The 27,051-nt window shown below is 45.6% G+C and overlaps 1 protein-coding gene across 2 annotated transcripts; it reads right to left on the bottom strand.

Annotated features, from left to right (window-relative positions):
- Positions 1–64: 64 nt before the first annotated feature.
- NEK9 (NIMA related kinase 9) lies at positions 65–27,051 on the bottom strand. Of its 2 annotated transcripts, XM_005479789.4 has the most exons (23): positions 26,755–27,051; positions 26,313–26,342; positions 25,332–25,509; positions 22,436–22,491; positions 21,495–21,565; positions 17,654–17,759; positions 14,608–14,739; positions 13,519–13,629; positions 12,892–12,956; positions 11,852–11,902; positions 11,008–11,200; positions 9,673–9,817; positions 8,501–8,701; positions 8,068–8,114; positions 7,080–7,235; positions 6,544–6,652; positions 5,859–6,020; positions 5,312–5,482; positions 5,040–5,099; positions 4,272–4,462; positions 3,882–4,046; positions 2,987–3,199; positions 65–2,595 (listed from the first exon to the last, which is right to left on the bottom strand). In XM_005479789.4, exons 1-23 carry the CDS (start codon positions 26,941–26,943, stop codon positions 2,473–2,475), a joined length of 2,925 nt encoding a protein of 974 aa, XP_005479846.1. In that variant the 5' UTR covers positions 26,944–27,051; the 3' UTR covers positions 65–2,472. The 2 variants fall into 2 exon arrangements, with proteins under 2 accessions (XP_005479846.1, XP_005479847.1); XM_005479790.4 differs by lacking the exon at positions 26,313–26,342 and having other exon boundaries at positions 26,755–27,050.

Below are 27,051 nucleotides of genomic sequence, written 5' to 3'. Positions count from 1 at the left end.
TATTTCCCTTTCCTTTCTTGGAAAAAAAAAAAAGAAGACAAGAAAAGGAGTTCAAACACAGGAGTATGAGTTTAAACATTTATTTAAACAGAAATTCCAAACCACTCCACCCTTTAACCTTTCAAAGAAAGACAACGACAAACTAGTTTTCAGCCAGAGTGTCAGAGCAGGCATAAGTTGTGTTCCACTACAACAACTCAGTAGCAATACTAGCAGGAGACCAACACATATGGAGCTAGCACTGCAAGAAGGGGAGAAGTAAAAAGGGTTTGAAACTGCTCAAAGGCACTTCTGCCTGCCTGCCTTTCCATTTTCAGCCCAAGACAAAGGTGCTACCTTTAAACTGCTTTTTTTTGTTGCATAGCTGGCTGGTGTGAAATCTGTGGTCTGTAACAGGCACAACCTGGATAGCGTGAATCCTCTAAGGCACATATGAGATTGTGGAGCACAGGGCATCCTCTGTCAGGAGCCCTAATCCTCCACCAGATCCAAGGGGAATCCAGTCTGTGCACCTAGCTTCCCAACTGCAGAGCATTGAGAAATGAGGATAGCAGTGCACTGCAGGAGAGCGACTCTCATCAGCTTGGTGCTTGCTTTTTGGACATGGCTCAGGCTCGACGTTTCAGTCCTCAAAGGCACTGTTGCACTTGACCAACGACCCTCAAGCCGGGACCCTGACCTGAGAACTGGCTCCAACGCACAGGGGGGAAAGGAGAGCAGAGCCACAAGGGCAAACAAGCCTGGCTGTACCAGGGCACCTGGTTCTCACCGCCTCCCAGGAGGGCTCTCCTCCTGCCCTGCTTCTGGCAGCAGTGGACAGGCACTCTGGAACGATTCTTGCCCTGGACACTGCATTAGGAAGACAGCACTTGATTCAGCTCCCAGATACTAGCAATAGGCACCAAAGAAGTATTTAAGGAGCATTATGTTACGAGCAAATGGTTTGGCATCCACCTCTAGAGACAAATGGGGAATACTGGATTCCCCGGAATAGTCTCTCCAAAGAAGCCTGTCAGAGGTGATGTGATATTCACCTCCAGTAGACCTAAGGCAATTCTAGTAACATGCCATCGATGGGGATCATTTAAACCTGATGAAATCATAACCCCACTCTCACAGCAAAGGTGAGAGGAACTTAGGACTCCTTGGAGGCACCAAGTAAGGCAGGGGAGGCTAGCTGCTCCCAGGGATCCTACCAATCCCATTAGCTTTACTTCAAAGTCAGTTTGCTAATAAATTTAAGGGGAATAAAATTAACCTCATTCTCTAACCTCATTTATTCATTTTCTCTAGAAAATGAATAAATCTTGAGCATCAGACCATGCCTCTTCCCATCTCCAGTTTTCTTGGGAAAACGTCTCACTTCTTGAAAGAAGGTGAATTCTGGACTAAGATTTGATCATTCATGGTCTTTGGGGAAGGCTGCATCCTGAGATCACAGCAGTAGTGACGTATTCTGGGTAGGAAATGGCATTCCAGCTTCATCAGAACACTGAGTGGAAAAACACGGATTTTTCCCACACCCACACAGAGTGTAGGCACAGAGACTGAGCAGAAGAGAAGCCAAGCAGGGAGCAGCTACAGGCTTATGCCAAGAAACCAGAAACTCTGGCACTCAAACCAAGTTGAACAGCTGGAGCAAGAAATGGGTAACTTAGTCTGAGGCCCAGATGCTTGGCATCTGGTTGGGAGACGTGTCTGAAACCAAGAACTACAGATCCAATCTCAGACAGTCCCCACTACTGCTACGGGAAACACCCGATTCACTCATCTTGGTGCATTGCCTGGAAGTTGGAAAGCCCTCAGCACCCAGAATAAAGCCTTCAAACTCTGTCTATACAGACCAGTGGACTCAGCCATATGGCCAGAAGCTATGCCTCGAGGCCAGGGACATGCTGTCTACCATGCTCTCCCTAAGAGGAACATCTCCACTGCCTCCAGAATGACACATTCGCTGGTTCCTCTGCGCCTGAGCAGAGGGAAGCAGCCTCACTGCCGGGGCCTTACCACGTGGTAAGGAGAGGATCCTAGTCCTTCACCCCTCTGAAGTGAAGGTGGCAAGTCTTAGGGCTCAGCCAGCTTCAGCACAGAACATGTTTCCTCCTCTCATCTAGAGATGCAGTGATGAATACTGGGGTCCCAAAGGCAGCTCCCAGGAAACAGTGAAACAATGAAAGGGCCACAAGCTGCTACTGGAGCCATCGCCATAATGGGGCCGTTCTGCCTCACGTGCAGAACTGACAGGTAAGGTACAAAGAGGAGCTGCTGCTGCTTCAATCACTGAGCTGGCCTAGAGCTCAAGGGCCCTCCCCCTCTCAAACTCACTCCTAGTTCATATCAAACGTACATGGGTGCTGCTCTGGAGCCTCCGGCCTCGCTCCTTGTCCGCGAGTGACCTGACGCCAGAAAAGCCGCTCTCTGCATTCGGTTAGTGTGCTGTGAAGTTAGATGGATCCCAGTGGGCTCAGGAGACTAGAGGTTGGAGCGGCACGAGTCCGTTCCCAGGAGACACCAGGAATCTGAATCCACATCAGGTTTTGGATCCACTTCCATCTCCTCTTTGGTTGTCTGTGTTCCTTTGGAATGAACCTTCACCTGCCAAAACACACAGCAGTTACCCAAACAGCACCAGTACAAGTTGCACAAAAGCTAGAAGCTGCACAAGGCCCAGTTTGTGTTCTCCACAGCCATTAGTTACTCTTTGCAACATATGACTGACCATCACTTCTCATCAAGAGAAATAAAGGGAAATCCCAAGTCCTCAAAGGGTGGGCTGTCCTCAGAGGAAACTCTTCATTCCTGTTTTGCTACTACCAGAGCCTGCATCAGCAGCTTATAAAAGAAACAGGCATCTTTCTTAGTCCCACCAAATTCTGTTCTGATGGAGATGGCTGTTGAGAGTTGTTCTCTTCTGCACAGCCTCCACAATCTGCAGGAGCATGGTGAGCCCTGAGCACGGATGTGCACCCAGATGACGGATTCTCACCTGCTGCATTTCCTCCATCCTCCTGCAGAACCGCTGGAGCTGGGCACTCAGACGAAGGGTTTCCTGCTGCAGCTTCTTCTGATCATCCAGACACTGTAAAACCAGGCCTCGCAGGTGTGTCACCTCCACTTGCAGAGCACTGCACATGCAGCCTGCACTGGGAGATGCATCCTTCCCTTCACCACATGGTAAGGCTGGACTCAAGCAAGTAGGCTGCAGGGACATGGAAGGAAGGCAGGCCAGGTTTGAGTGCAAGGCCAGGAGCTGTACATGCCACAAGAAAAAAAACCACACCCAGAGTGTTATCCCAGCTTGTTCCCTGACTTGCCAAATTTCTAGTAGGCAGGGTCAACAAGATACTTCTCCTTCTGTCCTCTGTACAAAGCCACTAGCTTCCTTCTTTTCCTGGGAAGGCTGTTCCTGTCCTCCTAGCACCAAAATCCATACAGTTTACCCCCATTTCCCTAAGTGTAGGATCCATGCCTCCCTTGGGACAGAAAACTCCTGAAGTCTCCTGAAGGTAGTCTCACAGGTTGCAATTTCTCATTTATTTTCTGCATCAATTCTTCTTCCTATCTCTGCTTTCTAAATTTCTGTTTTCTGCTAGGCTTCTGAGACCTCAGCTTCTCTTTTTTTCCAATTGCATTATACACATTTTCCCACAGAACTGATCTCATTACTTTAAATCTGACCAAGAATCAGCTTTGTACTCCCAAAAAATCCTTGAGAATTTTTCTCTTTGCAGCATCATCTCTGATTATCACCAGCCCTCTCTTCCTCATCCAGATGAATTAGGCCTATCCAACAGTCTCTTCTCAGCTCTCCCCATAATTCAAACATTGCCATTTATGGTCCCCAAGAGCTTTTAGCCAAGTATTCACTTTGACAACATTACCCAGGGCTCTGTTTTGGGCTTGTTTAATCCAACGGGTTCCTCAGGGGCCACTTTGAGTCCTTGAAGTTTCTGGTAAGGAAGAGTCTCCTTCTCAGGCTCTGAAGATGCCATACTCAGAGGAAAGGGGCTGTCAGGCATGGGGATGAATTCAGCATTCTCCAGCTCCTGGATACACAAAAGAAGCTCTCTCAGGCCTGCCAACTTCCTGCAGGTCATTTCATCTCAATCGATGCACCAACACCCTCTTGTGGTTAAACAGGCAGTGAGGCTTTAAGGGCTCTGTGCAACACGGCTCTAAGAACCTATCAGAGTATCCCTCAAAGGTGGAAGGGGCCACCCAGCTCTCCCAGCCTAGATGCCCTTTAAGGCATTTCTGAGAAGCCACGTTACCTTCCGCAGCCAGCCAGGGCAGGAGCTGCTGTCAGCACTGTTGCCTCCTGTAGCTTCTGCAGTGCTGATCCAGCCCCCCAGCTCACGATCTGCTTCCATGGTTCCCCGAAAGCCCCCACTGGGATTGGGGGTTTCTGCTTCCTGTTCACGATCCTCTTCCTCTCCTCCCCCAGTTGTGCAGCTCTGAGGCACTAGCAAACAAAAGGGAAAACTTTTGTTTGTGCACCAGAGAGGTTTGTGCACCTCTGCTATTCCTGTTGCAAACCCCAGATGGAGCAGAGAAGATGCATAAATGTGTACTGTATGCCCATGGTGAGAGCACATGCTAGCATTATCCCCCTCAGCAGTTTAGCTCCTAACATTCCCTGCAGGCCTCTCCACAAGGGCTTATGTGCAGCAGTCTTTTGCAGTTTCTTGGCCCCAGCCCTCCCACAGGTCCAAGAAACTGGACTCCACCTCTCCAGCAACTATAGCCCCTTCTCATATCAATCCCCTTCAGTGAATTCCTCTCAGCTTTTCCTTGTCAAATTGAAGTTCCTCAACAACAAAGGCCTCTCTGCACCCATGTTGTTTCTCCTGTTTCAGTTGTTGCTTCCTTGGGTTTGGGCCATCCCTTCCTGTGCATGGCACCAACTAGATTTCTTCCCTTTGAGCTTTTCTGTGAGGCCTTTCAAACAGAGAGAAACCATGCTGCAGGACCAAACTTCCTCCACTCAAATTAACCACTGAGTGGACTTAAACCAGAGCTCCTCAGGGCATGTTACTTACCAGTACCAATGGACAGACCACTGCTGTTGGATCGTATTGTTTTGGAGTTCAACACCTTTTCTGCAAGGAGAGAAGCATGCTTTCAGTCAGAGTGCCACACAGAAAGCAGGATAACTCCTACAAAGCCAGTGGTGCGGGCCTATGGCTCAGAGCAGCTTGCCACATTCCCCCCAGAAATTTGGCCTGTTCTCAGGCAAGATTTATACTCTCCTGGCAAAAGAATATATCATCATAAACAAGATCCCAAAACTACATCCTAAATTTACACTTACCAACAATGATGATGGTGTGCCAGCCACGGCATGACAGGTCTGGAACATGATGCAATGATCCAAATATTGGCCGAGGCCACGAGGTACAAATATCTGAGCCATGAGTTCTCTCAGTTGAGGTCATTGCCAGACGCCCGTTCCCGCCATTGCCCCAAGCAAAGATATGGTTGTCTGAGAAAAGAGAAATTCAGGGGCTCAGGTCCCTCCCTCCTTCTCAGCCTGCAGTTGCTCTAAGGATCAGTCTTTCTGCTGTAGCTGCTATCCCAAAGTACCTAATCCACCAGCTCAGTTTTGACAGTGGGAGAACAAACCAGTAACAAACCTAACAGGGAGCCACCAAGTCAGTACTCTGCAGCCTTAGGGACAGCAAATACTTGGGGGTGCACAGGGGTGATTAACAGGGCAAGACAGTCCCAGGCCAGGAGGATTTCTTTATTTTAGGGCTGTGCTGCAGGGCTGGTAAATGAAACGATCAGTGAGAGCCAGTTAACCCCTCTGCAGATTAAGTTTAAAGTAACCCACCACAACTTGGCAAAGAGCCACTCACCATCAGTAGCAGCTATGGTGAATTCATCTCCACAGGAAACCCTGATCACCTGCTTGCCCCCCAAGGGGCCTCCCAGCAGGTTTATTCCCAGGTGCTTCTTATAGTCCCCGACACCAAGCTGTCCGCACTTGTTGGAGCCGAAGGTCAGCAGGCGGCCTCGCTCTGCCAGGAGGAAGGAGGAGACAGTCACAGTGAGGGCCCAGCTCTGCAAGCAGCCATGAGACAGAGCACAGGCAGCAACAGGAATGGCTCTGCTGAGTGGCCAGCCAGGCTGGAAGGGGACAGAGCCAACCAAAATGAATGGGTTTAGCCTGGAAACACCTCCCCAGTTCCTTTTCCCACTGATTCCCTTTTCTGATGCTGGGGGTTGGGACTCCTCACAGTTCTCTGACTGATGTGGCTTGGGCAAAGCCTAAGTTGATCACAAATAATTCCTCTGCTAGCCCAGAGCATATTTCCCAATTTTTTTTTTCTCCCCTTTAAAAAAACAGGAAGGCTGACATTGCTGCTTCAGCTGGCCAGGAAACAAGACTGCTGAGAAACAGGAATTCTGAGTTCCTGGAGCAGGCATGAACCTTGCTACCAAGAGCAAAATCTCCAGTGTCAAGGGCCAGGCTGAAAGGGCAAAGTTGATGTAATGTAATTCAGCAACCAGATTTCAGTTCTTACTGCACAAGGCTCTCACCATCAATAGAAGCTGTGTGTGTCTTCCCTGGAGAAATGGTACGGATCTTGTAGAAGGACAGCTGCTTGGCCAAAGTAAGGGAAGTGGCATATGGCACCTCACAGTATGTCTGACAAAAGATGTGGGTAAGCACAGAGTGAAAAAATCACACATTCATCAGCTAAGACCTACTCAAGCAAGCTCATGCCTGACCACAATATTAAACCTAAAGTTTAGGTTTAATGGACCTAAAGTCTAGGTTTTAGGACCTAAAGACAGTCCCAAAACAAGTATGATAAAAACCTGCCAGAATCTGTATCACTGGATAAGTCACCAGAGCAGCTCAGTCTGTTTCACCGTCTCAGATCTGACATAAGCCCACAGGGCAGACAGAAAACTGAGGAACAAATTGCCCCTTCCCACAATCCCAGTATCCATTGTCTTGACTGGAATTAAAGCATTGGCATGAAGCTAATGAGTACTTTGTCAGAGAACTTCCATTTCCCCATATACTACTGATTGCTGGAAGCTGGAGCCAGGCATCCAAACACACTCACATCATGATTGATTATCCCTGCTGTGCACTGATTCAGGCCCAGCTTGTTGAACTCGTTGAGTCCACATGCCAAGACTTTGCCCGTCTGGGTAAGCAGGAAAGTTCCATCACAGCCACAGTGAACGGACACAATGTTTAAGGTCTTCGGAACATCCACCTAGGTGGAAGAAATACATCCTAAGAAAATAAAAATCCCAACACCTATTACATGAAACCTGGCACATGGAAAACATATGAGGGTAGAGCAGTGGCACAGCTAGTCTGGACACTATCAACAGCCAACACAGTTACTTTGAATGAAACTGTAAGAATACCATAAAGTCTGTAGCATATGGAAACTCTGGTCACAACGCAGATACTCGAAGGCAGACACCAGTGACCAGCACAGGAACCTGAAATATGATGCACAGGCAACCTGGCCAGATGGGCTCTACAAACAGCAAACACAGTTAGGTGATCAGGATTGGGTTTGTGTCTGTGCCATGTGGGTGTGATACTAGGTGATCACAGATATTTGGCTTCCAGGCACATCCTTATCTGTTTCTAATGCACAGAGGGTTGGAACACTGCAGTTACCTCAGCATTGTATTTCAAGAGGGTTTTACTTTCAACTAATCTTTAACTCATTATATTAGATTCAAAGACTTCAGTAGTTGCACTGCTGTAAGTTTCCTCTACAGACCCAAGGTAAGCCATTTGGTATGTCTCACTATGATTTCTACAACATCTGGCATTTCCAGTTCCATCATGGAAATCAGAGCAATGAAGCTCTAAGCTATGATGCTGTCTGGTTTGTGAGTGGTATGACTCTGCCATGATTGCTAGGAGAGAAATGAAGCAAAATGAAGGGAAGCAACAAAGTTAAAAACCTTGAAAATTCTATAATGTCTCAGAAAAAAACACCTGAGCCTCAGAGAGATAGTATTTCCAAACAGCAACTAATTTGGATTTATGCCCTTGCAGATTTTAAGAAGTAGTCACAGCCCTACCTTCTGAGGGGTGTAGTGATCTTCTTCAGAATCCAAGCCCAAGCGTCCTGCATCAATGAAAATACTGCAGTTAAAATGGCCTCCCCAAGTGCCCATATCTAAGAACTGGTGCTGCCTCTCCACAGTCCCAAAATGAACTCCCTACAGAACTAGAATCTCCCTGCTCCCCCACATCCATCATCACCCACTAACACCACCCACAGAACCATTGGGAAGCCAAGTGGCACCTTAGAGCTTTCCAAAGTTCTAAGGCTTCAGCCTCCAGTTCCCCATTTTTACAAGGAAACAAAGTCCCAAAGAAACAATGGTTCTTGCCCCCAGGGTATATACCAGGCAGCCCTCACCCAGGCCCTGCATTGCACACCTGCAGCAGGCCCCTTTCCAGCAGGCACGTCCCAGTGCCGTTAGGGATCAGGGATCAGACTCCACCTACCGTACTCTCCACAGCCCCACGTGTAGACCTCTCTGTTCCTGGTCAGCACTGCCACATGGTTATCTCCACATGAGACCTGCTCCACAGCATTGGTAAGAAAGAAATCCAGCTGCAGGGGCTCAAGCACTTCAGAGCCATGAGCCTTGTCAACGCCAATGCATCCATAATAGTCTGAGCCAAAGGCATACACCTGGCCCTCATCTGAAGAACAGAAGGGAAGATTGGTCAGCACACGGGGCTCCTGTTGGGCTGCATATTAACTTCTTAGGACATGGTCAGAGCAACTTCTTTCCTGCAATATTCTTCTTTAGTGCAGAAGAATGTCATCAGGAGACTATGGAGTCCTTTCTTGTTCATGTTAAGATGGATCTTACGTGACAACCTGTAGCTACCTCAGTGCCAAAAAATCTTTGTCTGAACCTGCCAATTTCTTTAACAGTAACTCACAAATTGATTCTGTGGCCATCTAAGTCACTCCTTCCTCAAAATGACCACCTGAGCTTATCTCTGTCAAATTTCTGCCTTTTCAGCACTGGAAAAATAAGCTTTTTGAGAATAATTTCCATGGGTAAAGCAGAGTCAGATTCTTCTATAATAGACAATACCACACCTATCACATCCTTTTAAAGTATGATCAGGGTTAGAACTAGAGACAGCTAGCAGATGTCAAGCATTCTGAATCAAACAGTAAATCCTAGATACACATTCTTTTTCATCACTGGGTGATTCTTTCCCCACACAGTCCAAAGAGAGTTCCAAATATACCCACATTCTTGATTTCAGGCTTCACTATCTTTAGTGTGAGCATGAATGGAGGCAACACAAGCACAGGTAAAATCAGAAACTCTGTACAGACACGTAGCTTTGTGGTCAACACCCAGCTTTATCACCGAAAAGTAGCACATTCTTAGCAAAATCCCATCCTTCTTGGGAGTCAAAATAATGTAGACCTATCTCAAATGTTGAGATACAATCTATCCCAAATGCAATAATGATGGTACTATCCTCCAAATTGAGGGATGAGTAACATATGGGGCTTTCTCCTTTGTGCACAAGCTGCTCTGCTAATTTCATGGTGAAGGCAAACACCTCCAACAGCTCAGCAAAGTGACACAATTTGTCAATGCCTACATATCCTTAAGAGTCTGAGCCAAAGGAGTTCCAGCTCTCACCCGTGATGCACACTGTGAAATCATCTCCACAGGACACCTGGCGAATGGCTTTGCCCTGAAGCTTCTCCACGTGCTTTGGCTGCCGGTAGGAAGCTCTGTCTCCGTGTCCCAGCTGCCCGTGCAGCTTGGTGCCCCCCTGCATATTCTGCAAGACAGAAACCCCTGGTGAGGTTACATTCCCAGAATCCCACAGATGGTGTCAATAGCTAACAGTAAACAACAGAAACAAACAACAGAAGACAGCAAGGAGCAAGAGAAAATGTTCCGTCGGCTCTTGGGAAGAGACTGCCATCTCTGAACATACAGCAGGCCACAATCTCAGTGGCAGCACAGACTTCAGTGCAGTGATGCACTAACAAGGAGGGATCCAGTCTCAGGTCAGCACCTGGTGAGGAATCCCTGCTCCTTCCTCATTTGCCAGGCTACAGAATCTAGTCCCTGCTGCAGGACTGAAATTCATCCTTCAGCTTTTTGAACTACTTTTCTAAGTCCTAATGGCTGCAAAGAAATGCACAACCTGAAACAAATGTCCTTGACATGGCCTGACATAGTAACTATACAGGAAAATTATACAAAACAAGTACTGTTGGAACAAAAACTACTAAAAGCCAGCTGAAAGTTTTTAGTGGTTGTTCTTGCAGGAACATGCAGCAAATTACTCCAAGTTGGTCTTCTCCTATTTGGATCTCTTTCCTTTCCTACTGACTTCTAATCTGTTTTAACAGATTCTGTATCATCAATATAAAAACCCATGGAAGCCAGAAAATGACCTCCATGTCAGAGACCTTCTCAACCTGAGAAGACTGAATTCAATTGTTTAAAATGCATTATATGCCAACATTTTTATTCACTTTAAACTATTCCAGAATTTCCACTCATCATAAAAGGCAGAGCTGTTTAGCATGAGATCCCTCTGCTTTCAGATGGAAGTTGCCTTGCAGATGACAATTTTATTACAAAAAGGTCACTCATCCCACCCATTCTGATCTTGAAAAACCTCCTCGAAAATACAAAAACTGAGAATCTCCACTGCACGTCTAAGTAGTCAGGAATGGAATGAACATCTCAGGAAGAGATGTTTGACTCAGTGTTTGGGCCTGCAAGACCACCATCTACAAACTTCCAGTGGACAGCAAGTCTCCAAGACACTTCCTGTCACAAAAGAAAACGTCTCCCAGAAAAACCCATGCCTTGGGAGACTTGTGTCAGCCCCAGCTCAGATGGCCTGTGTTCACTGCAGTTGGAATTCTCCCTGTCCAAGCTCATGAACAGTCAGCAGTAGATGTGAAGCCCTTTTCCCACCCTGACCCGCTCCCTGCAGCTTGTCTCACTTACCACCCAGGTGTAGAGCTCCTTCTCCACTGTCACCACAGCGAAGTGAGTGTTACCAGCACACACCTGGCGGGCACTGCAGCCACTTTTGATGGCATCCAGCTTCTGGGGGGTGGACTTGCCACCACCCCAAACATACACCTCACTGGTGCGGGAAGTCACCACGGCAATGGGAGCCTCGTTCACGGTACTTGACCTGCACAAGACCCCCCCAACAAAACACATATGCTTTCATGAGTTTGCATTCCCTGTCATCATCCATCTTCCTGCTGTTGTCTAAGCAGTTTGCTCTTCACAACCATTCATGGTTTTTATTTTCAAAAATAAAATTCAAAATAAAAACCAAATTCTATCTGATAAATAACAGACAACCAACTATACATGTTACAGAAGCTAACTGCTTCACAGAACAGCCCTGCTTACAGGATTGCTGGGAACTATGCTGAAGCTAGCTATATCAGGTTTTATAGAAGATATTTATTTATATTAATGTAATATTCATCATTCAGACAGTCATGTTCCTCCTGCTGAAAGGAATCTGTGTGAAAGGAGAGATCTACATTACAACTCAGATATGTAGGCTGCAAAGATGACATCCTCAGTAGGACAGATTAGAGCTGGATGGGACCTGCTGAGGTACAGCTCCAGCCATACAAATAAGTAGGATATAAAAGGCACAGTAAAACACAGGACAATAAGCATGCAACTGCTGTGTCAAACTTCTAGCATTCAGGAATCTTCTAAACCACACTGTTCCATTAAGGTTGTCACAGGCTAACACTCTCAGTTCCTCTCTGGGGAGCTGTTCTCTCCATACTTCCTTTCAAACACATGTCTAAATAATTACCTTGGTCGCTTATTTGGCCCATTAAGCAGCGTGACTTTCTCTTCCATCTCCCTGCCAAGGGAGAAAAAGGATTTTAGGAAACAGCAACATTGTCAATGCAATTTACTGACAAGCAGCACACACAGACTGTTTTCCTTTCCAATAAAATGCTGCTGCCTCTTGGAGGAAGCATGGCAGCTGTTTACCAGCTCGCAGCAATACACAGTAAGTAGGGCAGAAGTAATGTAGCACACAGTTAACAAACTTCTAGAGAGCTGAGGACAACAAACTATGTCTGCATGAAAATGCAGCCAACCAATACCCATATTGCAGAAGAATAACCTTAAAAGGCTAAATACTATCAGGATTTGGCCTTTTACCAATGCCTATAGTGAGACAAAACTCAAGCTCTGCTGATCACCAAGCAAAAGAGTATTGCTGTAAAGGACTAAGTCTGCTGTTCCCAAATAAACCAATGTGGAATAAAAACAGCCCAGAATTACTGTCTTGTTCATGACAAGACAGTGTGTGCAGGCTGATGGTCTAAACTAAGCTAACATGGGCCACTTTCAATGCAAGTCTCTCTCAAAGAGGGAGACAACAAAAGGAAAAAGTGGGAGTCTCTATATAGAAAGTATATCATTCTCTATACTGAATGATCATTCTCTATACTGAATATATATTTTGAATATATATATTCAAAATGGCTTTTTCCAATGACTGCAAGAGGATCTCTGCGACTCTTCACTCACAGAAATTTGAAGAGTAAAAGAAGCATTCCTCAAAGAGTCTCAGAATGGAATACCTCCAGGTTCTCAATACAAAAGCTTCTAAGGATGCAGAGACTTTCTCATGCACCAACAGAACATCAGATCAGAAGACAAGACTGCAAAAATGCGCTTTTCCCCTAAGGAAAATGAAGTACTTAAATATCTGCCCCACATCAGTCTAAATTCACTTAAGAAGGTTGCTATGAAAGCATAAACACCACCAGTCTGCACAACCCCTCCTGTGTTCCCTGTCAGCCATCCAGGTTTTCAGGCAAGACCATCTGAGGTTACCTCCTGCGTTTGCTGAGGAGGGGATGCTCGAGCAATTCATCTGCAGTGGGTCTCTTTTCTGGATCCTGAAAGAAGGAAGCAACAAGTAATTCTCTGGGAAATACTCATCATCTACAACAAAGTCTTGGGCCAGAAGACTCATTCAAGCCTGCATGGACTTCCTTCCTCGACTCCCTTCAGAAGGGAAAGGAATCAGTTCAAACATTTAGAGTGAATAGGGATAAATACTACAGATGAGCGGGAGGGACTTGCATGCTCCAAAGGTAATAATACTATGTTTGCTCTCAATAAATTAATTCCCTACAGAAAGCCAGAGCCCTAAGAGACTGTACTGAGATGATGCTCCTACCTTCACAGCACTGCATTAAAAAATAATTGCTTCTGCCAGCCCATTAAATACTTGTGATCACAGTAAACCCAGCACACCTCCAGAGCCTGCAGGACTGAGACAAAGCTTTCAGAGGACTGGAGAAAGCCCAATCTTAGTGATGCCTCAGGCCTCAGAAAAATTACCCTGCATCAACAGCTCACATAATTAAACAGGCATGTCATTCCCCTTCACCCATGAATTCCATGGCTGAGACAGCTGGGAATGGGTATCTGAAAGTTATAAAGTATTTCACCAACCTGATCAAGGCAGGAGTTCACCATCTGGATCAGCTCCCAGGAGTAGACAGTGGAATCCACCTCCATGGCACGATTTCCCTGTACAATCTTCACACAAAGGTTCAAGGGATTCTAGGCAGAAACCAGAAACCAGTCCTAATGGAACCAAACTGGACAATGTGTCCAATGGGGAGAGATGCTATAGGCCACCACTACTTTCTTCCTCCATCTCTGATCAGGACAATTCCCTCTTCTTCCCTGCCTAGCAGTTCTCCAGAAATCTAATAACAATTCCTGCAGAAATGGTACCTCTGATAGGTAGGACTTGGCAACATCCAGCTTTTCACCAACTTCTCTAACAGTGCAGGGAGATCAGGCTTCTCTTTGCATGAAATCTCCTCTGTGGTACACTGCCCTTAAACACAGCACAGCAGCAAAGCCTGGACTTGACAGCCATCACTGGAGAAAGTCAGGAAAGGGTGCTATTTTCACATCTTCTCTTTCAGGGTTACAAAATCTTGCCTACAACAACTAGCAGCTTCTCCCATCATATGGCACAAACTAGCAAATCACGTGTCAGCCAGCAATGCTCCTTTCACCCTCCCCTAAGCCAACTTGACCAGACTTCTCTTGCAGCCAAGTTTTGAGAAAGAGTAACAAGATCTAATCCTATGAAATGTGAAGCCCAGAACCTTTTGCTACAGAATGCTACACAGAAAATTCACAGCTAGTAATGCTAAAAGAGCAAGAAGACTACACAGTCACAAACCTCCTCTTTGTAGTGAAAAGGACACTTCCTTCACAACCATGATACAAATTAGCACAGTTATTATTCTGCATCTAACAAACATGAGCTGCAGACAATGGTGGGTTTGGCAGAAGCCAGGGAGGCTGCTGCATGAAGGCAGGAGGGAAATCTGCATAAAGGGTAAGGGGAATCATGCAGACATTTTCTCTGGCTAGCTGTCACTCTCAGGCCACTGTTTTTTTAATTAGTAGATTTAAACAAAAACAAAAGAAAAAAATGACTGAAGAAAATTATGAGCTGAGTGTGAATCTTAGGACAATAAAAAATAAGGCTATTCAGTCCATATTGGTTTCAAGACTTACAGTAGCATCAAAGGTCCTCTTCAGAGTAAGCAGCTCAAAGATGACACAGCCCACAGCCCAAATATCTGATTTGAAGTTGTATTTCACACCCTGGCAGAGTTCTGGGGACATGTAATATGGAGTTCCCACCAGCTAGGAAAAAAAAACATTTAAAAATCAGGAATGATCCAGCAGCTTTCAATTCAGGAACTCTGTATCCATTCTGTTCACACAGGACAGAGCTAGACACAGCACTGGTGATACACCTCCCTAATGTCCTGGAGGGATGGGAACAACAAGCACACTTTTTCTCCTGTCAACCACAAACCTGTCTGGCCCTGAGCTTCCTAAGAGATCCTAGACACCTCTCTTCTCATGTACCTGATGTGGTACAGACATGTCACTAAAGTAATAGTCACAAAAACACAGCAAGGACTTTCCCCTCTCTACATCATTTAGGGCTAATCAGGGCTTATGTACTGACTAGGCATATGGAAACCATCACATGAGGCTGAAGATAAAGGATCTAGCAAAGCTTCCAAATACAGATGCCAGACCTTGGCTGTGGAGCCATGCTGATCACAAGATAGTGCCAGGACAAAGGCTGCTCTGTCTCGAACAAAAAGAAGGCTTCCTTTGGGTCAGTATGCAGAAAGCTGGCTTGAGTCCCACCCAAAAGGCCTTCACTTCAGAAGTGAACTTTCCTGAACAATTCTTTTGTGTAGAACAAACACCCCCACCACACAAAAATCCAAACCCCTGCATATAAACACAAAGGTCTTCCAGGTACTGCAGAAGCAGTGGCTTAGCTCAAAGTCACAACAAGGAGACAGAACAAACGTGAAAAAAGATGTAAGAATGAAGCTTCCACATGAATGGAGCTCACTCCTTAGAAAGAAACTAGACAGCAAAACAAAGTAAGAGAGAATTTAGAAAAAGGAGAAATATTTATAGACGACCTCTTTTCAACTCTCTCAGCAAAGCTCCAAGGAGCTCTACAAAGCCTGCCCTTCATGAGGCTCTGCAAGTACACTGGATACCTAATGGGCACATTGAGAGTGTGCCATCTCCCTCCCATTTCCTGTCACAGAGCCCGACCACTGCAGAGCTGCACAAGTCCCTGCCATGGGAGGGTTCAGGAGCCCTGAGATTCTGAGATAGGACACTGCACATAAACCTTTTCTAAACAAAGGATAATGTAAGCTTTCTGTAAGACAGATGTATTTTCTGCATCTTCTTTGATAAATGGTAGAAAATGATAAATTAAGAAATCAGCGTTTAGTAAGAAAGATGTGAACATTCTACAAAATGACAATTTGACTGCTACAATTACAAATACTGATAATAATGTTCTGCACTCATTTCCCGGAAAATTACTTCCAGTCTGTCACTGGTCATTAGGTTACAAATTGAGCAAGTAGACCAGGGGATAGCCAGCATGTAAAAATCAAAATATGGTTAAAGGTGTGTAGTTCAAAATGTTTCATATGTGAAAAAGGAAAAAACAATGTTTGCAAGGTCTAGCAGGTATAGATGAATACAGACAACACAGGCAAAAACCAACCTGGAAATTCACAGCACAGACTGAACTGCCTCTGAAAGTCAGAAGGCCATGAAAAGTGTGACAAAACAGAAGTGGCTCTACTGCAGCCCAGCCTAGTGAAGCTTTATGCAGCAGCCTTTTGTTCCCATTTACAGTGGAACTGCACAATAGTGCTCATGTTCTGGAAGGAGACTGGCAAGTATTTAACTACACATCCTAACAGAACACCAACGCCTGGCCTTAAATTGAATGATACAGGCTGGTAAGAGGAAGTGTGAGCTGGCTTGTGTCCCAGACTATAATAAAGGCTTTAGCAGACAGGAACCTCAGACAATGTCTCCCTTTCCAAGCCTAACACTCACCACAGAAATTAATGGAGCTGAGAAATCCAAGCTGAACCTTGTAAGTGCCTGCAATACAGCTTACCCTGTGTCATAACTGGCTGCAAAAATGCTTTCTGGCAGGGTCTGGAACAAGGCCAAGTTTGACAGCCTTCTGGCAGAATTAATCTCTCCTACAAAGCTTTGTCCCCCTTCAGGAACATTACCAATAAGCCATACATCTGGTTACCATAAGAAACACAAGTGCCTTTCTTGCTTCTTCACAATCCAGTTCAGAGCCTAAATATTAAAGAGATTTGAGACATGTCTGTGGCACAGTGCAATGTCAGGCACACACATCCAAGCTATCTCAGATCCACCTGAGGCAAAATTTACCTGTTAGCACAGCAGCATGACAAAATTACTGTAATTTGTTAAGCTGGCCTTAATCAGCCCAGAGGAGAGCATTGCTCTGATGTGACCATAGTGCTGTCTCTGTCCTTCAGCTAGCACTGCCTTCCTGTTACACAGACTCACCTTTAGAAGTACCATGCCTAGGGGAAAGAAGAGCAGTGCTCTCTAGCATGGCTACACCAGCTCTGGTACAATTCTATTCCCATAGTGGCACCTATCTTTAGTCTGCTGCTGCTTTCCAGAGAGGCAGACCTCCAAAAGGTAACCTGGGAGCAAGGATAACTGAAGGCTGCAACACATCAGCAAATATGGCAAAGTTAGTGAGACAAAGTTAGGAAGTAAAGTTCTAGAGAGGTGGGTGCCAGTCTCCAAGTAATAAGAGACAGGACAAGAAGAAATGGCCCCAAGTTGCACCAGAGGAGGTTTACACAAAATTCTAGGAAAAACTTCTTCACTGAAAGGGTCAAGCATTGGAACAAGATGCCCAAAAAAGTAGTTGAGTCACCATCTCTGGAAGTGTTCAAAAAAACCTGTGGATGCAGCACTTGGGGACATGGTTTAGTGATGAACACAGCAGTGCTGGGTTAACAGTTGGACTAAATGATCTTAGAGGTCTTTTCCACCCTTAATTCTATGATACCATAACACTGAGGGAAACTGAGGGGTGAGGGAAAGGAAAGTAACAGAAAAAAAGCAGCAAGAACGTACAGCATCCCTGATCTTCTGCAAGGCATGTGGAGATGAAAGAAAAACACAACTCAGTTTGCACACAAAGATGGCAGATACTCACAGTCTCAGCCATAGAGTACTCAGAGTTCAGCTTCTTTGCCAACCCATAGTCTCCCAATTTAATCAGGTTTGCCTTGGTTAGAAAGATATTTAATGTCTTTATGTCTCTGAAACGAGAAAAAGAAATTCAATCACTTGAATATGCTTACAGATTTCACAGTTTTTCACAGATTACTGTATTTTCCCCCTAAAATGAGCTACTTGCTACTCTGCCAGCACTCTGTCACACATATGTACACAGAGTTCTCCAAAAGCAATTTTGCCCCAAGTATCAGGGCAGTAACTGCAGTTGTCCATGTTTTATCACATTCCCACACAAACAGAACACAGTTGCAGAAGCTCAGGCTCAGACACCTATGTAAAGGCCACAGATCAAAGATAGCTCTTTCTCCCCTCTCAGTTACTAAGAATGAAGGTCATTGAGCAGGTCTTATTTTTCTAGTTTTATAAATAGACCCAAGCCAGGAGATGCTGAGCTCACTAAAAACATAAGTATGAATATGTATGTATGCAAATATAAACACACACACAGAGGGTGTGAAACAGACGCCACTCTAGAACTTCAGCATTATGTCTTTACTCCTCAAGAAGAACTCTTTATAACATGACACAGATTCTAGCCCATGAGTTGGCTGGGCTGACTGAGAAGGCAAAGTCTACATTTGAAGGAGGAAGGAGATCAGAGCAGGCTGGTTAGACAGGAGCCTGTGGGCTGCATGCCAGGGTTGGGGGTGAAATCCATAGCCCAGGTGAAGTGCATTTGCACCAACACATACAGCATGGGTAACAAACAGGAGGTCCTGGAAGCCACCGTGCAGCAAGGAAGCTGTGACACAGCTGCCACCATGGAAATGTGCTGTGTGCACCACTGGAGGGATGCAGGGCAGCTCTTGGTAAGCGACAGGCTGCAAGGACAGGCAGGGGGTGGCTCTGAACGCTGGGGAGCGTTTCAGCTGCACAGAGCCCAGGGTCAGGGACAATATGGCTTGGTGCCTGTGGGTGAGAATCAGGGAGAAGATCACCCAGCCAGGATGAAGAGCCAGATGAGACTCCACAAGCAGCTGGCTGATGTTTCACGATCACCAGTTTTTGTGGGAGATTTTACCCTGCTGCATGTCTGCTGGAAACTCAGCACAGCAGAGAGGAGGCAGTCTAGGAGGTTCCTGGAGGATGGATGTGAAGAGAACTTCCTGACACATCTGGTCAGAAAGCCTACTGGGGCAGTGCCTGCTGTTTCTGAACAGAGAAGGGCTGGTGGGAGATGTGGTGGCCAGAGGCCATCTTTGGTAGTGACCTCAAAATTAGTTTTCAATTCTTGGTGAAGTAAGGAAGGAGATCAACAAAACCTCTACACCATGGAGTTCTGGAGGGCAGACTTTGGTCTTTTCCGGACACTGGTTCAGACAGACCCTTGGAAAACTGCTCTTAAAAACAAAGGGGTCTAGGAAGGCTGGACATACTTTAGGAAGGAAATTTTAGAGATGCAAAAGCAGGCTGTTGGAGAAGCTGGCGGCCCATGGCTCTGACTCTTTGCTGGATTAAAAACTCTGGGTGGCCTGGGCACAGAGCATGGTGGTGATGGGCGCCCCATCCAGGTGTCAGTCAATAACCAGTGGGGTTCCCCAGGGCACAGTGTTGGGCCAGTCCTGTTTAATACCTTTATCAATATTTTGGACAAGAGGACTAAGTGCACCCTCAGTCAGTTTGCAGACAACACCAAGCTGGGCAGGAGTGCAGATGGGCTGGATGGTAGGGTAGGCTCTAGAGCGGGATCTAGACAGGCTAGATCCATGGGCTGAGGCCAATTGTAGAGGTTCAGTAAGGTGAAATGTCAGGTCCTGCACTTGGGCCACAACAACCTCTGCAGTGCTACAGGCTGGGGACAGAATGGCTGAAAAGCTGCCCAGCAGAAAAGGACCTGGGGATGCTGGTTGACAGCAGCTGAACACGAGCCAGTGTGTGCCCAGGTCACCAAGAAGGGCAGCGGCATCCTGGCCAGTATCAGAAGAAACATGTCTTCTTGTTTAAAACAAATAGAATTGTTCCCCTATACTTGGCACTGGCAAGGCCACACCTCAAGTCCAGCTCTGGGCCCCTCACTGCATGAAAGACATTGAAGGGCTGGAGCATGTCCTGAGAAGGGCAACACAGATGATGAAGGCTCTGGAGCACAAGTCTGATGAGAAGCAACTGAGGGAGCTGGGGGTCTTTAGTCTGGAGAAAAGGAGGCTCAGGGAGAACTTTCCACTCTCTACCACTGCCTGAAAGGAAGTTGCAGCAAGATGGGGGTCAGTCTCTTTTCCGAGGTAACTGGTGACTGTTGTCACAAGAGGAAATTGCCTCAGGACACACCGGGAGAGGCTGAGGTTGGCTATCAGAAGAATTTCTTCACTGAAAGGGTTGTTAAGCATTGAATGGGCTCTCCAGGGAAGTGGTAGAACCACCATCTCTGGAAGTGTTCAAGAAACAACTAGATGTGGCACTTAGTGCTATGACATGGTGATGTTCAGTTTGACTCTTGAGATCTTGGAGGTCTTTTTCAGCCTTAATGATACCATGATTCTATGTACTATGCCCAAGAGATCGAAAGGCTGATGGCCAAAACTGATAGAAAACACTCTCTCAGACAGAGTAATCTGCGTGTAGTTTCACAGATCAACACAAGAGGCTGGAAATAGAGAGGAAGCCCTGGCAGCATGATATGCTTTTCATGGCCAACACTTCTTAACACCCACTTTTCCTAATGTACCATCAACAACTTCCCAGTGTTGGTCAGGAAAACATCAAGTAAAGCAGCACTTTGCATTCATCCACTTGGGGCATCACAAAGCCCTGGGTCACTCTGACAATGGCTGCAGCAGAAAGAAATCACTGCAAACATTTAAACAATTGTTCAATTCGTTATTATGGAAGGATTTGGGGCCACACATGTTCAGAGGCGGTAAGCAGGAAATCACTGCAAAGCAGGACAGACATGGCATTTGCCTCAGGCCAAAAACTTAGGCACTATTTGCTGAGTGTAGGCTACCAACCCCTCATTAGCAAGGCTTGCCAATTACTAAAGATTCAGAATGGCAGCAGCCAGAATGCTATCCTACAGAAAACATCCTCACACAGCTATCCCCATAAGTTACTGCAGCACATGATCCAACTGTGCTGGAAGTGGCTGTCTACATGTGCAGTACCCCCCAGAACATCATGGCCTCCTTGAAACACACATAAGACGTGAAATTTACTGCTCCCAAACAGAAAAGGGCAACAGAAAAAGGTAATTAACTACACATTAAGATCTCAGAATTACTGGCAAAATCACCACTACAAGCTAACAGACTGTACTAGCTCCTTAAGTAACAGGCCACAGAAATAAGATTCAGACAAATACAGGACAAATCTTCACATGGGTTATATTAGAGCAATGGACAAATGCAGAGTCTTCATCAGCACTAGCCTCCAGGAATTACAGAATGATGTACACATTGGCTTGCAGCTATTAACCCTGGAACAGCTCAGAAGTACCTTTGGCCTGTGGTAAATGCTCTTCCTACCCACTTTAACAAACATCATTCATGTGCTATTGCAATAAAGGGCAAATTTACTTCCTTCCTCTGTGGATAAACTCTTTGTTCACACAGCTGCAGTTCCAATTTCAAATACGAGATTTCCTGCACATTTATCACAAGACGGTTTCTAGCCCAATAAAAAAGGGATTCTTGACATCTAGGAGATGCTATTACACTGTGGAGAGAAGCTTGGTGCTTGCTTCAAACAAAAGAGCAAAGAAGTTCTTCACTGACCCCCATGAACTGCACTGGTTACCTCAGCTTTCTGCATGCCACACTTACCTGTGAAGAATTCCAGCTCGATGGATGCAGCTCACAGCTGATGCAATTTGAAAGAGATACCAGACCACCATCTGCACAGGGAGGAATAGAAGCATAATGTGAGGCTTGAAAAAAAATTCAAAAACACAAAACCCTACACGTCCCTGTCACACTGAGGCACAGCAAGTTGGCCTGGCCATACCATTTAGATGCCCTTTCAGAAGAATGAAAATTTTAGAATTTTCTAGTTTGGAAATCTCTAAAACAGATATTTCCATAGGTAGATTATTCTACTTCCATTCATAGTGTCTGTCCTGACAAGCATTAGAGATCCAATAAGTCACAAGACTTCAGAATGACAACTAATGACCACTTGGGAAATACCTACAGTTGTGCTCTCCAAAATATGAATTGGGACCACTAAATACTCTCCATGAGCCAGAAAGCCTTAGAAGTTATTAAATAAGACAAGTAAGTGTAATCTAAAACTAATCAGCTCGGCATGCAGTGAAAGCAGATGGCAAAAAGTAAGTTTTAAATAAAATAAAGACAGAAAATGAGAAGAGTAAAATAGATTCAACAAAATTACTTGGAAAAAAACCACATACAAAATTATTAAGAAGGGATAGAAACAGAGGGCCCACTAGAAAGAAACACAGAAAGGTTTAAAAGTTAAATGTTTGCCAAGATGATAATGTGAAGAAAGCCAGCTCTCTTTCATTATTCCCCCCCTGGAACTATATACTGCTTATAGACAGTTTAAAAGGAAAATAAGTTTCAGACGGTCCACAAATGCTTGCAATATTGAACAAGGAGGATACCAGCCCTCAGATAAACACAGAAATTCCCCACCATTACAACAAAAAAAATTGAATAAATACACAAATAATCCTACGGATTATTTGTGTATTTGCCAGAACATTAGGCCAGCCCCACTGCTCCCCTAAACCACTCCAAATTACCTCTTCTTCAAATAACTTGTCTTTCTGTCGCAGAATCTTATCGTAGAGGTTGCCTCCTGTAATTATAAGTGAGTGAGAAAGACAGAGATGTTCATCTTAGTTAATGGCAGCAGTTACTCTGCTCAAGTGCTGCTGGGAATACTCAAACCCCCTAAGAGATCTTATCAATCACTACAGCTCTCTCACAGCATTCTTCACTTAAACTCATCAGGCACTCACAAAATTAAGTTCTTCTTCCATCTAAGAACTTCAGTGGTGTGTTTAAGCCTAAGCAGAGACAATTCTCTAACACCACCCTTTAATACTCTCTGAAAAGCAAATCAGTAAGCTCAGCCAGCAGTCCTTACTTTTTTATTTATCTTTTTAAGTGTTTCTTGGGGTATGTAAACATGTATCAGGTGTACACCAAATCACATGAGATTGTCCTGCTCAGCATTATATATAAAAATAACACATTAAAAAAGAGAAAGAAAACAATTTTTAAGTCAGAGTAGTCCCTGAAAGCACAATTTACTGTCTTTCCCTACCTACTCCCTCTGGACTGGCCTCTTCTTTATCTGCCTTGCCAAATACACTGGTGCAGAATTCACAAAGCACTGACAACAGCTATACCACTAACAGAAGCCTGAAATCAGCAGAAATCTTTGGTGCACCCCATGACTTCAACAGCGCAGACTGAAAATTAAGGAGAGGTAAAAGAAATTATGCTGAGGGCTGCAGGTATTTAAACTCCCTGTCAGATCAGCACCCAAACTGTAAATCCCAAAACTCTGATCACCTCCTATTGTTATTCCAATTCCCAATTATCATATATTATATTTCTTCTCATTCAGCCTTGCATTACTTCTCAGCATTTCTTTTTTCTGCCTTATGTTCACATGTACAAATTAGCTACAAACCACTTTCACACTCACAATTTAACCAAAGTATTCACTTCTGCCTCTTCTTATGAATGTCTTTTCTAACCACTCAAACTTTGCAGGTTTTTAGTCAATTGTGCTTTTCATCTCTCTTTTTTTCTCCCATTTTTTTGGCAGCTTCTTGGAACAAAAGAGCAGCATGATAGGTGCTACATTGCCAAAATCCTACCCAAGGAGACAAGTTAGCTCTTGACTCATACAACCAATACCTCTATGCACACATACAAAAACCAAATTAATTTTGTATTTGTTTCATCTACTCACATCTAACCTTCCAAAATAGGTTATTGTCTTTTCAATTACTGTATTTTATAGGATATTTCTTTCCAAATGTATTTCATTTGTATTCACTGATGTTATCCCATGGTAAATCCAAGCCTTACAGTACCACGATGTACACATGGAACTAAAGGCAAATAAATCAATAACTCGCCTTCCTCCTCTCTAAAATAGGGGCAACATTTACTGAAATTTGAAATTCTTTTCTAGATCTTCAGAAGAGACAAGCCAATTAAACAGTAAAACCTTTGGATTCTGAGAAGTGTCTGCAAGTGACTAGTCCAGCTTTACTTTAAAAATTACTCACAAATTATCTTGGGCTTGTACACTGTAAAAAAAAGCCAAAGAAACAACTATTTATGCATTGGCCCAACCACTACATGGAAGTCCAAAGAATATTTCCTCTTTCTCATGTCCCTTGTTCTCTGCCATTCAGACACACTCAGGCAACACCAGCTATAGACTCATCTCTTGGTTATTATCCCAAAGCCAACAGAGGCATTTACAAATGTGCACAGACATCAAGACTACACAGCTTTTCTCTATGCCCTCCAACAAATTTATCATGGCCTCAAGCATGCAGTCTTTCCACGGCAAGTAAGCAATTGACACAGAGAGAGAATGCCTAAAATAAAAGGTGCCTCAAAGAGCTAACACTCCCCTATGCCTGCACTGGACTCCATCCTCCATAAGAACAAAAAGCAGAGAAGAAAAACCAGCTTTGGCCAAGCTGCCAACCATGGTATCTGACACCCTTCTAAAGGACGTTGCACAACTCTGTTGTGCTCTCCAACCTGTTCCAGTGAAAGCAATCTGTTGTATAAGGTAATCACAACACAACTATACCCTTTTCCAGCAAAAAATGTTTTACCAATGAGCCAAGCCTTAATGCAAGCCCTATACAAACACCAGATAATCTGCCTGGGGAGCTGTCCCACTCACCCAAACAGAAGCCACACTGCAGTTCTAGGCATGTATCCTGTTCCAGCAGTGTAAACTGTCTATGGGCTCCCCTTCCTACCATCTAAGAGCAGCTGCTGTCACAGCCTCCTTGCAAATCCTGCTCTCGCTCCATCCGAGCTAGGACTGCCTTCCCCTACCAACTCCAAACACCATCATCTGCACTACTTTTGATCGGAATTTCAAAACTTTCTCCACCACCAGAAGGACCAGGTTTTCTGTTTGGGGTTTTCCAATAGTAAATGTAAAAGCTGAAAGCAGAAATCAGGAAAAAAAAACCTGACTGCAGCGTACCACGACATTTTTAAGCTCTGATTTATAAATGCCAAATTATAAACCTATTTAAGTGACAGCACTGAAAAAACAGCACCGCTCTGCACTGCTAGAGATGCCCAGAAAGTCTCCCAGTCTTTTCCCACTGCCCTCCTAAAAGAACACAGCAAGATGCACTGGAAGTGTTTACCACCAATAATCCACTCCTTTCAGCGCACCAGCCATTCAGAAAACTCAAGAAATCATCAACTGCATAGACTGCCTCCACTAACTACCGGGCTGCTTTTTTTAGCACCTGAGACACAAATCAGAAGGGTTCTCAGTCTCTTCTTCAGGAGCTATGCAGCAGAATTCACCACCACTCCTTTGCTCTCCAGACCCAGAAACACTTGCTGCAGGTTCTGCAGGCGGGTGACCCACACACATGGCAGCTGCCTGTTCACAGATGGGAGTAGGGATCTCACCATTGCAGTACTCCAGCTCAATCAGGAGCGTGGTGTTATCCATGAAGTGATTGTAGTATGCGATGATGTTCTCATGCTGCAGCAGGGCCAGGATGACGATTTCGTTCAGAGCATCACGACGCTCCTTTTCTGACAGCCGGGTTAGGTCCACCTCCTTCCACACTACAAGCGAGTCATCCTGAAACACAAAAACATCTTTCAATAAAAAACACACTCTTATGAAGAGAACAGTATGCGCCTTTATAGCAGGGAATTAAAATACCAGGAAAAGTAAAAGACTTTCCTGTCTCTTACATATTTCAGAAAAATATTCCTCACAACTTAAGTTTTGAGGTTTGCAGTTTGTCATTAGAAATAGCCATGGCCTGAAGCCATCTTGCTAGCTGGCCAACACTCACTCCAGGGGGAAAAAAACCAAAACCAAAACACCAAACCAAGGGAAAGACACAGGGTTTGTTTTATTTCAATAAAGACTAAACTTAGTCCTGTTCAGTAAAGGGAGAACATTGTATTTTTAGTGCTGTAACTGTAGGATATTGTACAAGAGCACAAGCTGTTACAAATATTCAAAGGAAAAAGCCTAAAGAAAAAAACCAAATCAAAAAAAAAAAAAAAACAAACAAACAAACAAAAAAACCAAACAAAAAACCCCTCCAAAACAAGCCAATAAGGAAATCAGAATGAATTTAGATTTAGTTTTTCCTTGTTAGGCCCACACACGTTGTCAGCCATGCTACGAGTGATCTCTCAAGTGAACAGTGTTCAATATACCTGCGCAAGCCATGGCACCTCAAGGTGGCCATAAAAAAACTGAAGAACTTTCCTTTGGAACTAAATCAAAGCATTTTTCCTTGACAGCCACTAAAACCACAACTACTATTGAACTGGATGGTATTAAACGAGTTGGGAGCAATGGGAGGACTGGCTTCTCATCCAGTCTCCCCTGATTACACTGAAATGCTGAGCATGTGAAAGAGTTACCTGTATGAGATGACCCCATGTCCTCTGTAACTGGAACAAAACACAGAAAAATGAGTAGTCTACTAGCGTGTGAAGAACCTCCACATCTCCCTGCCAAACTTCAGGGGACCCAGGGACTGGCAGTGCCCAAACGCTACAAAGCCCAGACCCTGCACCCCCGGACACTGAGGGCTGAAGCTGTCACTTGGTATCCGGGCTGTTCCCAGAGCGGTGCCGGGGGATGTCACCCTGGGGGCTGTCAGTGTCACCCCGGGGGCTGTCGGTCACCCCAGGGGCCGAGCCCAGCTGCGGCTCGTCGGGCACCGGCGCCTTGGAGCACCGGCCCTGCCGAGCGCCCCTCCGGCCCCGGCAGCGGCCCCCGCCCCTCTGGGAGCGGCGCCGGGGCCCTGGGCGGGGGCGGCGGCACGGAGCCCTTCTGCCGCCGCCGGGGCCGCCCACCTACCTCGGTGCGGCGGTACAGGGTGGCCTCGCCGAAGGCGCCGCGGCCCAGGGTGCGGATGGGGATGTAGTGCAGCTCCTCCTGCTCGCCGGGCACGCCGCCGCCGCCGCGGGAGCCGCCCCTGCCCGAGGACTCGTTGCCGAAGTCGGAGCTGATGGAGTCGCAGTGCCGCTCGTACTCGCCCAGCGACATGGCGACGGCGGCCCCGCTCGGCCCGGCGCTCCCTCAGCGCGGCCCCGCGGGCTCCATGTCGGCTCCCGACGGCGACCCGGAACCGCTTCCCGCCGCTGCCGCCGCCGC

This window comes from Zonotrichia albicollis, chromosome 6 (genome assembly GCF_047830755.1).
Source record: "Zonotrichia albicollis isolate bZonAlb1 chromosome 6, bZonAlb1.hap1, whole genome shotgun sequence".
Classification (NCBI taxonomy): domain Eukaryota; kingdom Metazoa; phylum Chordata; class Aves; order Passeriformes; family Passerellidae; genus Zonotrichia; species Zonotrichia albicollis.
The sequence above is the reverse complement of the archived record's forward strand: the minus strand, read 5'-3'. Positions and strand labels throughout refer to the sequence as shown.

Excerpts from the sequence above, each read along its gene's own strand:
- NEK9 (XM_005479789.4), bottom strand. The coding sequence starts at position 26,943 with ATGTCGCTGGGCGAGTACGAGCGGCACTGCGACTCCATCAGCTCCGAC. Across the intron at positions 21,566-22,435 it reads ACAAGTTATTTGAAGAAGAG|ATGGTGGTCTGGTATCTCTT; the intron begins GTAATTTGGAGT and ends CTCCCTGTGCAG. Across the intron at positions 6,021-6,543 it reads ACACACAGCTTCTATTGATG|AGCGAGGCCGCCTGCTGACC; the intron begins GTGAGAGCCTTG and ends TCCTCCTGGCAG.